Source organism: Oreochromis aureus, linkage group 18, assembly GCF_013358895.1.
Source record: "Oreochromis aureus strain Israel breed Guangdong linkage group 18, ZZ_aureus, whole genome shotgun sequence".
Lineage (NCBI taxonomy): Eukaryota > Metazoa > Chordata > Actinopteri > Cichliformes > Cichlidae > Oreochromis > Oreochromis aureus.
This window is the reverse complement of record NC_052959.1, coordinates 19108179-19123781: the sequence shown is the minus strand read 5'-3', so window position 1 is coordinate 19123781 and position 15603 is coordinate 19108179. Positions and strand designations below refer to the sequence as shown.

Genomic DNA, 15603 nt, shown 5'->3' with positions numbered 1-15603 from the left:
TCTACTGTCTTTTCATATCCCAATAAGACAAAAACATCAATAATGTAATAATGTATCAGAATACAGTTTATTATCAATATAATATACAAATTTCACTTTAGAAAAAGAGTCCCAAAATGTGCCCAGTGAAAAAATTGGATTTTTTTTTCCCGGTATTTACAGAAAAGCAGAGTTTACTTTTGAGCTTTCTTGCCCCCTCCTTTAGCCCCTCCTTTTGCTCCCTTTTCCCCTTTGTCTCCCTTCTCTCCTGGTTTCTTCCCTTTCCCGTCCCCATCTTCCTTCTTGGATGCTCCCTTCTCGCCTTTTTCACCCTTCTTCTTTGTAGATGCGTCCTTTTCATCTCCTTTCCCCTCTTTGGCACTCTTGCCCTCTTTCTTGCCCTCCTTGGTCTTTTTCTCTCCTTTTTCAGCATCCACCTTCCCAGAAACTGTTTTTACCTCCTCACTGTCTTCTGCTTTTGAAGCTGCAGGAAAAACAAGAAAAGGGGTTAAAGGCTTCACAGCGACATCGGGTATCATCGCCACTCTCTGCCTCTAATTTTAATTGGGTGGGAAAATTTAATCCAGCGGAGTGTTGGGCTAAGTAGGCTGAATATAATGAAGGCGCATCTGTTTCCACCTTTTCTAATAACCATTGTCTGTTTATTCTTTTAATGGGATTGTTTGAAGTGCTTAACAGGTGAGAACAGGAGAGCCAAAGTTAACAATCAGGTTTGTTTTCGCTCATTATTATTCAGGAGGCGAGATCTTGAGGCCAACAGAGCTACTGAAGATGCATATCACATAAAAAGCTGCTTAATGTTGGAGAACGATACATTTGAGTAAAATAAAATGTATTTTTATCTTGTCTCATCTTAAATATCACCCTGCCTTTCTTGCTAGCCCTTGATATTAGCCCTCATCTTTGCTTCATCTTAATCTCAGACATACACTAAACAAGGATATATCCGAGGTTGTCACACATTATCAACACTAAGTGAATATAAACTCCACTAACAAGGATTAATGGGCACCCAACAATGTAACACTCTCAGGAACAACTGTGAAAATTCCTCAAAGGACATACAGACGACGAGCTGGAGTGAAATATGGTTTCTTCTATTTTTTCTTCTTCTTCATATGATTTTTCCAAAAGCTGCAAAAAACACTGGCTATGTAATCAAAGGCCAAGAAACCAAATGACAAACACACACCAAATGTCAAAAGTTGCCAGAGGGACTCGGAGTAAATCTAAGATCATTCAGTCCCCCGTTTAGCTGAAGTGGGTGAATCCAGCTGACTTAAAATAATCAAGCAACCATAAGAATGTCTGTGAATAGAATTCTTTGTGTTTCCATATTTTGAAGCTGTCTTCTGCTATTATCCTCGACTGTAAAGCTCTTTTCTCTTGGTTTCTTCTAGATCTATCAGCCGGGTTTTGATCAAACCTGGCGAGCAGAAGCAAGCATATAACTTTCCAACATCTTGATCCCACGTCCATCAGACTCATATGTCATTTAAATTCCAATGTCAGACATGTAGGCTTTGTGCCATTTTGCCAGTGTCCTGTTGTTTACTTACTGCGGTGGGCTAGTTTAAGGTTAAGAAAGGCTCTGACTCTCACTATTAAATGTCAGATGTTCAGCGTGGATAAAGCGGGCACAATTTTTGATAAAACGTGAAGGCTTAGTGAATTTTAGAGTTGTGACATTTAGAAAATTAAAAAGTGAGTTCCATCTCACTAAGTGTAATAAAATATTGACGAATTCAGCTAAAAATGGCCAGGAAGACATCATAAACAGTGGGTGTTTAAGAACAATAACTTTTTATCTTGCCCTGAGATGGGCTTGTAATAAGACTAAAGTTGTTTTTGGAAGTCTTTGCACATCAAACTACGTTTTCCTTACTGTCTGTTCCGAGCTGCAGGGGGCAGATGTACGAGAAATGCATTTGATTTCTTACAAACAAAAGATGCAACTACTGGCTGACACACGGGGATGTCTTCATTTCCAGCTACTTGAAACTATTCACTTTGAGCTCCAGAAGCAGCAGCTCTGGATGAGAGATGATGGTAGATAAGCGAAGACGACAAATTGGAGGAACTGTTTCACAACTGTCTTCTGTGAGTGTTTCTGAGGGAGATGGGGAGAGAGAGATAATAAGTCGAAGCTAACGCTCTGAGGCTTCTATCTCTCACTGTAACAGTATGTGAAACAGATACAGGCTGTGAAGCCAGAGATGCTCACTACTTTCTTTCTACAGATTTCTGTTTTGGGGCCAATATGCTTCAAGCTAGTAGGTGCATGCAAATGACACAGGATGCCCGACATTTTAGTGGCGCGAAAACCAACTTGGCTCATTTTACAGATCCTCACAATATCTGCCTTTTTGTTTAGTTGTGTTTGTGTTTTTTGTGTCTTTTTTTTTTAACTTTTATGCAATGAACCTATTTTATTCCTGATTTGTAAACAGATCTGATATCCACGCACAGATCCAGAAAATAGGAGTGGACACTTCATGATCCTCATTTGTAACATTTAATTAATAATTCAGTGCTACTTTTACCGATTAGCCTACTTTGGGAGAGCATTTCATGAATTTGATGTTGGTTTGCATAATCAAAACCTCATTTTAGAGGAAAAACTTGCAAAACTTTTAATCCTGAGCTTCATATTAACATATTTGCTGTCTTACATTCAGCAACACAGGATTCGTTTTATTTTCTTTACTTACACAATCATTTGGTTTGTCAGATTTTACTGCTTATTATATCTTATATCAGCTGGTTATAATCCCCGGAGAGAGGCGGCAATTTGCATGTTTGCTTGTGTATTAGTGATCCTCTTTTGTAAACAGTGTACTATGGTGTTTTTTGAGCACAAGCATATATGTTTTCACTCTTTTGTTTCCCTTCAGCCCGACTTCAAGACATATGGTCATTCAGTTTATAGCCAATAACATAATATTTACTCCAGTGCATATTGGACCAACTCTCTGGTTGACACTAGAGAGTATAAAACTCTGGATGCTTTGACCACAGCAGAGTCATCATGTGCTCAAATGTGGGTCTTATTTACCACCTGGGAACTCAGTGACGGCTGAGTGTGTTGTTTTTTCTTTTTTTCTGATTTTTACAATAACTAGTTAATGTACTGTTACATGATATAGCACCTAGAGGAACAGGAAGTGACAGCTGTCTGTGGTTATTTGCCATTATTCTTACCTAAGAAAGCACCATCTTTGAGGCAACGCACCAAAGAATATTTGTAAGAATAAGAACACTTAATCGTTCAAATAATTAAACCCAGGAGTGCCGTGCAGATCGTCCATTTACACTAGATAAACAGAGAGTGCTTGATTTGCTTTATTTAAAACCACTTTGGAGAAGCAAACATACAGAGAGGGACGGGGACAAACACAGAGCACAAACATTAGATACGAGGCGTGCTACATTCATTACAGTTTACAATGATTTTGTAATAGCAATATCCTGTCTTCAGAATTTCTGATCAAATCCATTTTGTCTTGAAATCCACATTTTCACCAACATGAAGCAAAAAATATTGGGACATTTAGGGACATAAGGACACAAGAACATACAGTATGGACTACAAAAGCCAAGCCGCCCTATAGAGCCCGAGTACTTACATTCACAGAAGCAGCACAATACCTACTATTCAGCTCCATTAAAACTCACTATCAAGCAAAGTTTGGCGAAGTTAGATTGTGCTCTAATTTCTGACTAGTTCAAAAGTGATGAGGTAAGCAGCTGAATGAGAGATGCTCTTTTCTGGTTGAGCTTCTCTTAAATTTCATTCAAGGAAAACCAGATGTACTAAAAATCGAACAGGCCGATGCATGTGTGATAAATGCAAGAAGGGGACTTTTAGAGCAGCTGCCAGTGTGCACGCTATGTTTTTTTTTTTTTGTTAAAGCGATTTAGCCAAGTGGAGTGTCTGAAGGAAGATAAGAGCCGAAGAAAAGGAGGGGAAAAAAATATCATCCTGTCTCTGGCAAAGTGAGGGAGCTGGGATGCTCCTCACTGACCCTAACAACTGAGGGCTGGCTGTTGTTAGCACTCTGAGTTTGAACCTGCTCAGAGAGTGTCTGTACTGCAGAAGCATCAGGGGCAGCTGGAAGAGAAGAGAAGAGAAGAGAAGAGAAGAGAAGAGAAGAGAAGAGAAGAGAAGAGAAGAGAAGAGAAGAGAAGAGAAGAGAAGAGAAGAGAAGAGAAGAGAAGAGAAGAGTTTAGTACATGAAAGTATCAGAAGAAGACTTTAACCAAGCATGAAACATTTTGTGAGGTGAAAAGAAGAGACAGCAAAAGTTTAATAAATCAAAGCTATCCTAGAAAATAAGTTATGTAAAAAGAGAGCTGTCCTCTTGGTCTTAATCACAAAGCAGAACTGCAATACTAGAGAGAAAAAAACTATATTTAACAAACTTCTGTGCTTGTAGATAGAGACCCAAATTCATATTGTAACTCATCCATACAGAACTGAAGTCACCAGTGTTACCTCCCGCCCCACCCCCCATCCCTGTCTGTGATGTGCTTTGGTCTAAGGGAGTCTGATGTCTCTCTCTGTCTATCTCTGTGCACTTCACTAATGGTTAAAGAGGAATGCATGGAAAATTCAAGCAGTTATCCATCATTTCTCTCATTTGAAGGAACTGGTAGTTGAAGTATTTAAGGAGCAGGACAGTTCTTGTGAACTTCCGCAGCTGGTATGAGAGTTCAAGCTCCTGCTTGCAATTATAACTCAATTATTAAAACCAATGTAATACTATCATATTAATATTTGAAAGATATGAGAGAGGGGTACTTACAGCCTGGGATCTCAGTCAGCTCATTAAGAGGTGGCACTGTCTCTAATGTGTTGGCGTATTTCTTGGCAGCCTGCCTTTGTGCATGCCGTGCCTCAATTTCCTTTTTTGTTCTGGGAATTCGGCATTTGAATATACAGCACAGAGTGATGACTAAAGGAGAGAAGAACAAGGATAAAGACAGGGTGATGTTATTTCAATAAGACATTTTAATATCACCTTACACAATTAATAAGAAGTTAAGGGGCAGTGGCAGTCACAATATACAGTGGGGTCCAAAAGACTGAGAACACTAGCTAAGGTACATTTTTATAAATTTCACATTACAAATGAACATAATCAACATATAATATATATTAACGTTCTGACTGAATGTTTAAAAATTAAATAGATTTCCGAATATTTTTGTATTTGATTTGTGTTTTGGTCTTCCTCCTCCCATTCTTTGATGACAGAACGCAATCAAGCTGGAATTGTGTGGAAGAAAATACCTTACGCTTTCGTACCATTACTGGACAAAATTCCAAAGAATGTTTTGTGACATTTTTGGCTTTGTCAGTACTCAAATGCGTCAGTATACAAATGCTTCCTCAAATATTTGGTGGAAATGAGGTCTGGTGAGTAAAATCCAGCTACTAAGGAGTCCACGAGTGCTCCTTAATCCTGGTTCACTTGGCCTCATTATCCTGCTGCAGTATGAATCTCTCTACACAAAGATGCAAACCAAAAGGGAGAAAATGTCTAAAAAACAGGTGTGAGCGCTACTTGTTCTAAACACGTCCGTCCATGACTAACTGACTGAAACTGATACTGACGTGTGATGAAGTTACACCACAGCCTCATGGCTGCGTAATGAAGTGTAACTGTGTTACACGCCTAGCAGGCCAACTGTAGTTTTGCTGTGTTGGTTTGTTGTGTTGCTCTTCCCGGTCTAGGTACAGCCCTTCTTCCTGTGGAGCCAGCGAGCAGCTGGCTCCACTCAGCAATCAGTTGTGGTATACTTAAGCTGAGGAGAGGCCAGCCAGTGTCAGAGAGCCTTGTCCTGACAGTGACTGAGCTGTGGTGTTTGTTTTTGATGGTGATTGCTGCGTGGCCATCTTTTTTAAAAGTTAAAATGGTGATAAATTTATTTATTTTTTCCCCCTAATTCTGCCTCATTTTCCCTGTAGACACCATTTGTTTGTTCCTCACATCCATCCGACTTACTGGTGACAGTTTTAACATTGATTGGTGTGTTTTCATTTTCTTTTTTTGTAATTCTAGTTGGAGAGAAGGTACAAAGCCACAGGATATGTTTAATAGCGTCCTACATCTTGCATGCTACTTCTAGTCTTGCTCTCTCTTTCATCACTCAAACAGCTATGGCATGCTCAGCAGGGAGCGGTGAATGAAACATCCATAATTAATCTTTATTTACCAAAATGCTGGTTATGAAGAATCCAGCTAGAATGTTAGATTAGGTTTAGTCATATTTGCCTGTCTGGGTCTCTGCATGTGCGAGTGTAAAGTTTAAGTTTGTGAAAGGCTTTCTATTGTTGTAAACCGCTGTGTGCACGCTGAAAAGGTTTTGTATATTGTATTGTATTGTTGCCTCGCTTTTATGTTTGTAAGTGAAGCAGAAGCAGCCATGCACGCAGAGCCCTTTTACAGATTACATTGTCTATAGAAGTAGAGATAAAATGTTTGGTTGATTGAGCACAAAATTAATTAGCAACTATCTAGTTAATTTTCTAAAATCATAACATTTCATGCATGAAACGATAGTCCTAGCTTTAAAACAGCCGCCCTCCAGGCACTCAATAAACTCCTAAAGATCCCAAGTATATATTTAGGTTTTTTTTTCTTTATTTACATAAGGATAATTCCTTCATGTCTTAAAAAGGCTCAGCTGTAACTCAACACCTTTGGCTCATTTTGTATATGCACATCTATGAATATGCAAATTAATCTGCGCCTCTTCCCTGAGTCTTTTGCCTACAGCCTCCACCTACACTCTCCCATGGCATCTGAAGGGCTCTTGCAAGATGAAGTCAGACATAGAGACCGCCACTGTGTGTGCCTTTTTAAGCAAGAGAGGAAAACAAGAGGTCTAGGACACAGTCGGTACTTTAAGGGTCAGGGGAAAGAAAAAAACTACAAAATGCTTAAAAAATATGCAGCACATTGAACATCAGCATCAACAACAAAGCAATTAAAAGATTAACACTGTTAGGGAAGCTTCTGCGCACCGAGTCCCCTCCTCGTGGCTCCACGTGTGTCTTCTCCACTCCACTCCATGTGTCTCCAAGTGGAGCAGAGGACACAACAAATGCACAGAAATGGTGCAACAGAGAGCAGAGGGGAGCAAAAATAAAAGTAGAGCCTCTCAGGCAGGGATTATATTCGTTTCAGGAAGTACGCATGGAAAATTGCAGACACCATGGACGAATGCTCACTCTTGTTATACCTTTTTTCCATGAGTCCCTCTGATGACACATGCATGAAGGGCATGTGGGTGTCCCCTCAGAGCCTCACATTCATTCCCAAGTAGGCTCTCATACATGCACGGACACATGAAATTAGTGTAGATTAGGTTATCAAATAGCTAATAATGCGTCATTAAGCTATGACTTGTTCCCTATTACCTGCTTTGACAAGTTAGCCCCACTTTGACAAGTTACCAGCTTCTTGTTTTCTCGGTTTGTCTGAATCATGTTAACACTGTTAGAGAAATTTCACAAATACTGCAAAAATATTTGGCCATGCCATCAATGCCTTTCCAGAACATGTGTTACATAAAATTTTAAAACCTGCTTTTCATTGGTTATGTTGTGAGGTTTGGGCTGTTGGTCGGACAAAGTGTACACTAGGGTGACATCACTTTTTTTCTGAATAATTTCAAATAATTGAGAAAAACATAATCAGCACATGAATCACCGATAGTGAAAATCACAATAAGTTGTCAACATCACATTAAATACAGTTTTTATTTCAATGTATGTGTAACAGTAATGACGTAAAGACATAATATAGTATCATGTAAAAGTTTAAGGTGGAGACAATAAATTAAAGTGCTTAACAGATTTATCAGACCACCATCAGTGTAAGGTTTATGCCACGGCTGCCCTAAATTAAAAGTACTGGTAGTTACAAAAATATTTTTATGTTTCTGTATAGTAAATCCATGAGTATGTGCAAACGCCTTAATTCAAATACCATTTCTAATGCTAAAATAGAATTACTGCTGTTGTCCATGAATTTTCAAATTTACCATTTAAAAAAAACAAAAAAGAAAATAGTAAAGCACAGAATAATTTTTTTGATTAAGATGCCAAATTACAGTTATCTAATGTAAATATTTTTCTTTAAATCATTACGGAGTTTGAACGTTATTTTTGATGACTTTTTCTCCAGTGTGTCAGCTCAGTTTTGACAGATTTCTAAAATATTTGTGTTTTCTTGTTTTTATGACGAGAGTCTAAGAAATTTGTTAAACACTGTATGGATTAAGCTTTGAGTACTCAAAGTCTGGTTTCCTAATTACACTCATATGCTTTTACTTAAGCAACACTTGCAATGCAGTACTGTCACTTGTAAATGAATAGTTTTACCCAATTACGTTTTAAACCATTGGACAGCATATATCAGCTATTGAACAGGTGTCAGTGTATAAATGAGTTTATCAGAAAAGCCAAACCTGTGACTTTCATGGATTTAATGGTTTTATTGAGGTATTTGTGAATCACTGATTTTGTGGGTGTGCATCTTGAAACAAGATAGATGATTGCTGACAGCAGATGTGTTATTATTATTATGTTTTTATATAGTTCCTTTTTGTATTGTCCATTGAAGAAGTTGTATTTTGTATAGTTTAAGGGTTCAGCCCCGTTGCTCAGTGTCTTCAGTGCTTTGGCCTGTATTGGTCTCTAGTCAAAACTGTAGTTTGAATGGTGAGAATTCACTTGATGGATGTTTGTGGAGGTAATTTTTTTCTTCATTTTTTTGGAAATGCATGTTTTCTAAATCTTTTCATAAATAGCCAGCCAAGACAGATAATCCGCAGGGTCTGTTGTGGTATCTTCACTTAGGCCACCGGGAGTCAATTGACCTATGAACAATGGCTGTGAGTTTATTTATGAAAAGAAGCCTGTGATGAGTAGGTCAAATCAATGTGATGCCAGCTGAATACATGTTTCTATGAAAGGTCAACATAGAGAAATAAGACCGTCCATGGGGGAAATGCAGACTTGGTAGGTGGACAAACCATAAACTGTCAGCAGCTGCTCTGTCAGTGCTACAGTACTGCCTGCCTTGGAGGACCTGATGCTGCTAGCCCAAGTTTACAGCAGGACTGCAGCTTTGGGCAGTAGCAGTTAAGCCTGGGGCAGCACTACCAGATAGGGTTAGGAGGGATAAAGACAACTCCAGTAGAGAGAAAGATCTGCTGCTAATAATAATATGATGCTTCTTGTCAGGACCTTTCAAGGAGAACAGTCCTTTTGGCAAATGTTTACAATGTTAGAAACTATCTAAGGATAAGACAAAGACACCCAAACAGCCTATCACTTATGGCCATTGAACTTGAACTGTCTGGTAGTTGGACTTGATTGATTTGAGCAGTGACTTTTCCCCAAAGAACCCCAGAAGAAAGTCAGTGCTTTAAGTCAGACATTTCTTCCGGCAGTTTTATTTCAATTAAATATGTCTGACTCCTTAAGACGAATACATCATGCTGTAAAATATTATATACTGCATATACAGCATACAGAGAACATAACAAAATAGCAGAAATTTAACATTACAAAATGAAAACTATGAGGTCAAAATAACACATGCTGTGTGGTTGTAAGTATCCGTGTGTTACTGTGCAACCAAAATCTGTGTTCTCAGAAAGGGCACATGGAGTGTTTACTCTCTGCATGAGTAGGTAAGTAGGCCCATGGCATTTTTGTGACTAAGGCCAGTGGTCATGATAAGCCATCCATGGCACTAAGAGCGTGCATGAAAGCAGGATATTTTTTTTGCTCGCATAGTGACATGTTTCAAAGTGGCACTAAGACTGTTTGTCAGTCAAGTTCTTGAGGATGTGGTAAAATTATTATTATTATTTTTAAATCTAAATGCACCAGGAGGTCATGTTTTCTAATAAATGATTGGTGAAGTATCTCAGAAGCAAATGATGTGGTGTCTCCCCTACAGTATTCCTTTTTAATATGTAATTAATGATCAGCCCCGGCTGAACTGCATTAGGGAACAAATGTGTAACCTGCTAAATATCATTATGCTACCACTGCCAATGTGAGCGTGCCAAAGACTGCATTCAGGCCAAAATGCAGATACAAATAAAGACTAGAACTGTAGGACTTACACTGCATTTTTTTCTAAAACAAATCAAACAAACAAACAAAAAAACAAAGTCTCACTGCCCTCATCCTGCAGTTTTTCTTATCAGCTGCTTAGATAAATTGTTCCATTTGCTGACATAATATCAGTATTACAACTAATCACACTGTGCGTGATAATCACATTGTGAACTCATAATTGAGGACATTTGTGCCCTGCGGCTACATCTCAAGATAGCTGTCTTCTTTATGAATGATTTGTGAAGGTGACAACAAAGTGATTTCATGAAAAATACTAACCAACTGCCAGAACAAACACAGAAAAGATGCCAATGACCTGCCATAACCGCAGCCCCCAGAAAACCACGGTCTCTGAAGTGACAGGGTCGGGCTTCTTTGGGGGATCTGTGGGTAAAAGCTGTGGGCAAAAAAAGGGAGACAGAGAGAGAAAGAGCATCAACTGTTTTTTATATATGCACACAAACTAAAAATAAATCTTCACAAAAAAAAGGATTAACAACAGAGTGCAAAGTGCAAGGAGCAAACAAGATCTCAGAGGACCTCAAATTTCAGAGAACTATTTTTAGTTTTCACTGTGATACTTCACTCTTTAGGCAATGCAGCATGTCAGTAAAGTACTTGGCGTTCGAGTTTTCAGTCACTCTGCAATCTTTTCTGACTCCAAGTAAAATGAAAAGTTTTTGAATCTGTCATATTGTCACAAAGAATCACCATTTAGATAAGAAATAAGGGTTGAAGTCGCAAGGGCATTGATTCTTCAGAATACAGCTGGACAAAGCATTCAGCAATAATTTCTGCCTCCTTTCAGTGAATTTACTACAAGTGTGCAGCCAACGTCTTGTACAGCCTCACATTTCATTCTGAGCAATGTCAGCGCCTCAACATCATTTCAGTTATTAACAACAACTACAGTGTAGCTCATATTGTATTTACCTGGCGACGATACTTTGGCAAATGTTTACATGTCCACAGATTGTAGATTTTCTTAACACAATTTCATGATAATAAAACATTAAAGGTGTATAGCTGATATCAAAATGAACCCATATAATGAACTCATATAATTACTTACTAGACACCATCTGGTGCTGGCATCATATCAACCCTAATGCCGTCACCACCAACTCATGAGTACACAGTAGTCATTACAACATTATTCCATTAGTAGGCAGTACTGAGTCTTTTCTTTGAACTCTTTCAGTTTGATGACACCTGTGAAATCACACTCACAACAGCGTTTTTGGGCCACAAAAACCCATTTTGACAGCCACACGCATGCAGTACATTTGATATATAGATGTACTGTCAGAAAATCCCAAGAGACAAAGCAAACAATTATCAGAGCATTTTCTAACAAAGAGAGAAAGTATAACAACTAAAAGGCAGAATAGTATGGAGGACCTGTAGTGTCATGGAAGGACGTTTTTATTATTTAATCAATTATCGTACAAATAAAAAGGCAAATAATAATAATAAAATAAAATAAAAAATAAAAAGGCATAAATAAATGGATTCATAAATGGATAAATGGAAGTAATCAATAAATAGCTATAAATAAAATCTTATTCCCTTGTTAACTTAGTGAATGAAATAGAAATTGTAGAAATAATTTTCAAACAATATATAAATCCATAAATATGTTGTTAAAATGAAAAATGTGTTAACTTAAATAAACTAAATGTATTATTAATAATAATTAATTAATTAATATTAATAAACTAAATGTGTTAAATGAAAAATGTATTAAAATAAAACATAAAGCCATCCATAAGTATGTAATGGGTAAATACAATAATTAATTAAACACAATAATAAAATGTATTGTATTGTATTCCTGATTTAGTCTTTCCTTCACATGTTGATCCCTGTGCTCCATTCCTAAAACAATTTGTGACTGCTTTGTAGCTCTCTTTTAAAAACTGCACATACATTTTCATTATGTTCTTAGATTTATTTGTAACACTTTAAGATGATCGAATTGTATTTTTTATGTGAATTATTTAGGGTTGGCTTCATATTCAAAATGTTTGTCAAAGCTCATATACTTTATAATGTCTATAGAATTTTTAAAAAGTGATTAACTAACATATAATTTACTTAAATATTTAACTTTTGATTATTTGATTATTTAACTGAATGTATGTTTTCCTATTGTACATTAAGTTAGTGTGACTGCATTTTATTTCTCTAATATTTTAATGACACTCGTGGTCCTCCATAAAAAAGGATCTTTAGTATTTCTTTAAGGAAATGCCCCCCAAACCCCCTGTATGTTTTCATGCCAGATGTGAACTTACATGGTCCCCCTTACAAACAAGTACACACAGTGACAGCAGTGAATGTGTTGCACAAGTTGACTGCTTTCTCAGTGTTCTTAGATGTCTTGCATGTTGTACAAAGTTTTTCTTGTTACCGTCCAAGACCAACTATTTTGTGATTTCAAAGCTCTCTCCGGAGCTGTGGATTAGGGAACAATAAGTGTAGAAACTGGCTGTAGTATGCGTTTGTCTTCAGCTAGATCAATGACTTGGATCGGTACTACCACAGCCATCAGAGGGCCGGTTCCCTGATAAAATTACTGAGTAGATTTCTCCCTGTCTCCTCTGTATCGATCACTTGATTTGATGATACAAGGCTGTTTTGGAAACTCTATACTTTAGTCCATAAACCAACAGAGAACAGATCAGAAAATGGACATCTATTGCATTTGTTGCCTTTATGTGTAACACAATTATGAGGTGAACCACAAAAAAGCAAAGTTTCAAAAATAAACTAAAGTGGTGATATCACACACGTGATGAACAGCAGTATAGGATGAGATGAAAAAGAAACAGTTAATAGGAATGGTAACTCAGTTAAAATACTAAAAAGGGTATATTTTGAGAGATGTTACTATCATACTAGAAATTAAAAACAAGGATCCCAGGATATCTCTGCTTTCTTTAAAAGTACCAGCGCAAAAGGACCAGTTTGTTTACTCAAGCCTATAAAGAACTGATAACAAGCAAACACGCCAAATGTGACAGTGTACATGGCTTCAGGGCGTCTGTACTGATACAAGGGCTGTGATCTTTAACACAGAAGTTGCCAAAAAAATATGTTTTTTGTTGCGTGTGTGCAACTCACTTAATGAAGATATTTTGCACATCTAATAAAATAACTTTTTTTTTCTTTAAGAGTGATTGTGTAATGCTACATACTTTCCTCCTGAGGACATTTCTTATTTTATTAATTATTTATTTGCCTTTTTTCTTTCTTTCAGTGAAACAACAAGCACAAAATGACCTCAAGTAACCTTAATGTTAATGATTACATACCCAAATTTATTAAACATTTTTATTTGCTGGATGTTTGGCTGATTAGTTAGTGTGTTAAATCTTCAAAGCCTTGATTGAATATTCTCCCTTAAATAATAGTTCTGTTTTGTTCCGCTAAGGAAAACCTCTGGGGACTAATCAAGGAAGATTAATATAAGAACAGGGGATTAATACCTAAAAATAGAAAAGTGTGCACTTGGTTAAAAATGACTCAACATATAAGAGCAAAGGGCCAATTACTCAAGTAATAAAGTACAGGAGCAATATTATGCACAAAGAATATGGACAAACAATTTCCTGATATCTAAAGCTTTATATTTAATTCTCCATTTAACACATGCTTACTAGAAAATAGTTTTGCTCTTCTCTACAGCAACAACAAACATTATTATTATTTATTAACCATCTTCTGTCTCAAGCTCTTAAAAGACATCACACAAACACCCAGAGGGAGACTGTTTCTCGTGCTTTCTCTCATCTTCCATAAAAAACCCTGTTTGCTGCAAACTGAAGTTCAGAGGATGTTGATGCAAAAAGAAGTCATATAGGTAAACATTGGTACATCGTTTCCTTGTGCTTAGGAACAATTAAATATCACACTATTAGTATTCAAAACAAAATTCATTCACTTTCATGTTCCTGTAGTTGACTACTAATGATTGACTTGATGTTATAAGAATGTTTAGTCATGCAGTCATCATTTATTGTTTCATACCTAAGAAAACGGACTTCAGCTCAATTTTGTAGCCAGGTCTAATCAAATTCTCTGAATGTAACTCTTTTTTCTCTATCCCGATCAAAAGCACGAAAACCTTTCGAGCACTAGTCACCCTAGCTCCCCTCTAGGAGCACCCATTTAAACATGTGTGACATGGCTGTTCATGTCAGCCCATATAATATATCAGGGTTCAACATAGGTTCCCCCTCTCCTCATCCAATAAGGCAAGACACAACTACGGCGACAAAACAAAGGAGCATTAATCGCACGCGTTTAGGCTTCCCCTTAAAACACCGATGTACCTGCACCCGTCACTTAGAAACCTCGAGGCTCTTTCTGAGAGGAACCTGTGGAGGACAAGGTGATGTATCAGGTTCTTACCTCAGGATCCGGGATCTGGGAGAACACGGAGGACAAACACTGAGACAGCAGCACTGTTCCCCAGCCCCGCAGTAGGAGCTGAGGCGGGCATACAGGCTGATCCCCAACCATTCTCTCCCCTCTTTCTCCCTGCAGCCACCCTGCCCCCTCTTCCTCTCTTCTTTCTCTGCCTGCACTTGCGCTGTTTACAGGACAGGACCACAATGGCCCTGGGTGATTAATAGTGACTATGGTGATGAAGTCTTCCTCCTATCCACGGTCATGTCTATCTGTTGCTTTTATGTCACACCAGAGCAGGAACCCAAAAGCACCGGCAGTCACCAGCACAGCCAGCTGAAAACTGCTCCACTAGAATGGAGGGAACCAGCCCTGCAGTTAGGGTACATTAATTAATTAACAGACCTGGTGTGGTTTACAGCCAGCTCATCCTGCTGGGGACAGGCTGTTAACTCTTGGGGGGGGATGGGTGGTGCAGTTGACCACGATGAGGCTGGCCTGCACAGACACAGAGAAGCGAACGAGTGAGTCATCGCCTTTATTGCCCCTGGCTGAAGTGTAAAATCCTCACAGCCTCATCCTTTCAGTGTGGTAAAAGATGACGAGCCAAGCTGCCGTTTTCAAGTTGGACTTGCCTGAGGAAAAACGAATGACTTCTCTGTGAAAATGAACACAACAGGGTAAATACTCGAGAAAAGAGCCAACACCACAAACCTACATTAACTCTATATCCAACTGCAGAGTTAAAGAGCTTTAAAGTTTGCTGTCCAGCGACCTTGTAAGTGCAATATTGCCTTTATTGTAGCTCTACTTTAGTCTCCATCAAACCCTGAGAGAATGTGATGATCTGGTTCTGCTGAATGCTCAGTTTGCCTCTTAACAGTTTTGCTTTTGCATGTTGCAGCTGGCAAGTAAACCAGATAAGAGATGTGAAAATCAAATGATGCTAATACCCCATGTGGAGCCTGGGCGAATAAACTGTATGCGATAGTCCTCTGCAGACAAGAGCCTTTGGATAACACATACTCAACTGATTGATTGTTAAT

The 15603-nt window shown here is 38.1% G+C and overlaps 1 protein-coding gene across 1 annotated transcript; it reads right to left on the bottom strand.

Moving 5' to 3' along the window:
- Positions 1–114: 114 nt before the first annotated feature.
- tmie (transmembrane inner ear) lies at positions 115–14805 on the bottom strand. Its single transcript, XM_031734749.2, has 4 exons — positions 14561–14805; positions 10424–10541; positions 4806–4955; positions 115–463 (listed from the first exon to the last, which is right to left on the bottom strand). Exons 1-4 carry the CDS (start codon positions 14669–14671, stop codon positions 174–176), a joined length of 669 nt encoding a protein of 222 aa, XP_031590609.1. The 5' UTR covers positions 14672–14805; the 3' UTR covers positions 115–173.
- Positions 14806–15603: the final 798 nt, after the last annotated feature.

What these genes read in the sequence shown, in the direction of transcription:
- tmie (XM_031734749.2), bottom strand. Translation starts at nt 14,671, where the DNA reads ATGGTTGGGGATCAGCCTGTATGCCCGCCTCAGCTCCTACTGCGGGGC. An exon ending in CCCAGATCCCGGATCCTGAG is followed by an intron (nt 10,542 to 14,560) that starts GTAAGAACCTGA and finishes TTTTGCCCACAG; the next exon opens with CTTTTACCCACAGATCCCCC. An exon ending in TGTGTTTGTTCTGGCAGTTG is followed by an intron (nt 4,956 to 10,423) that starts GTTAGTATTTTT and finishes TCTCTCCTTTAG; the next exon opens with TCATCACTCTGTGCTGTATA.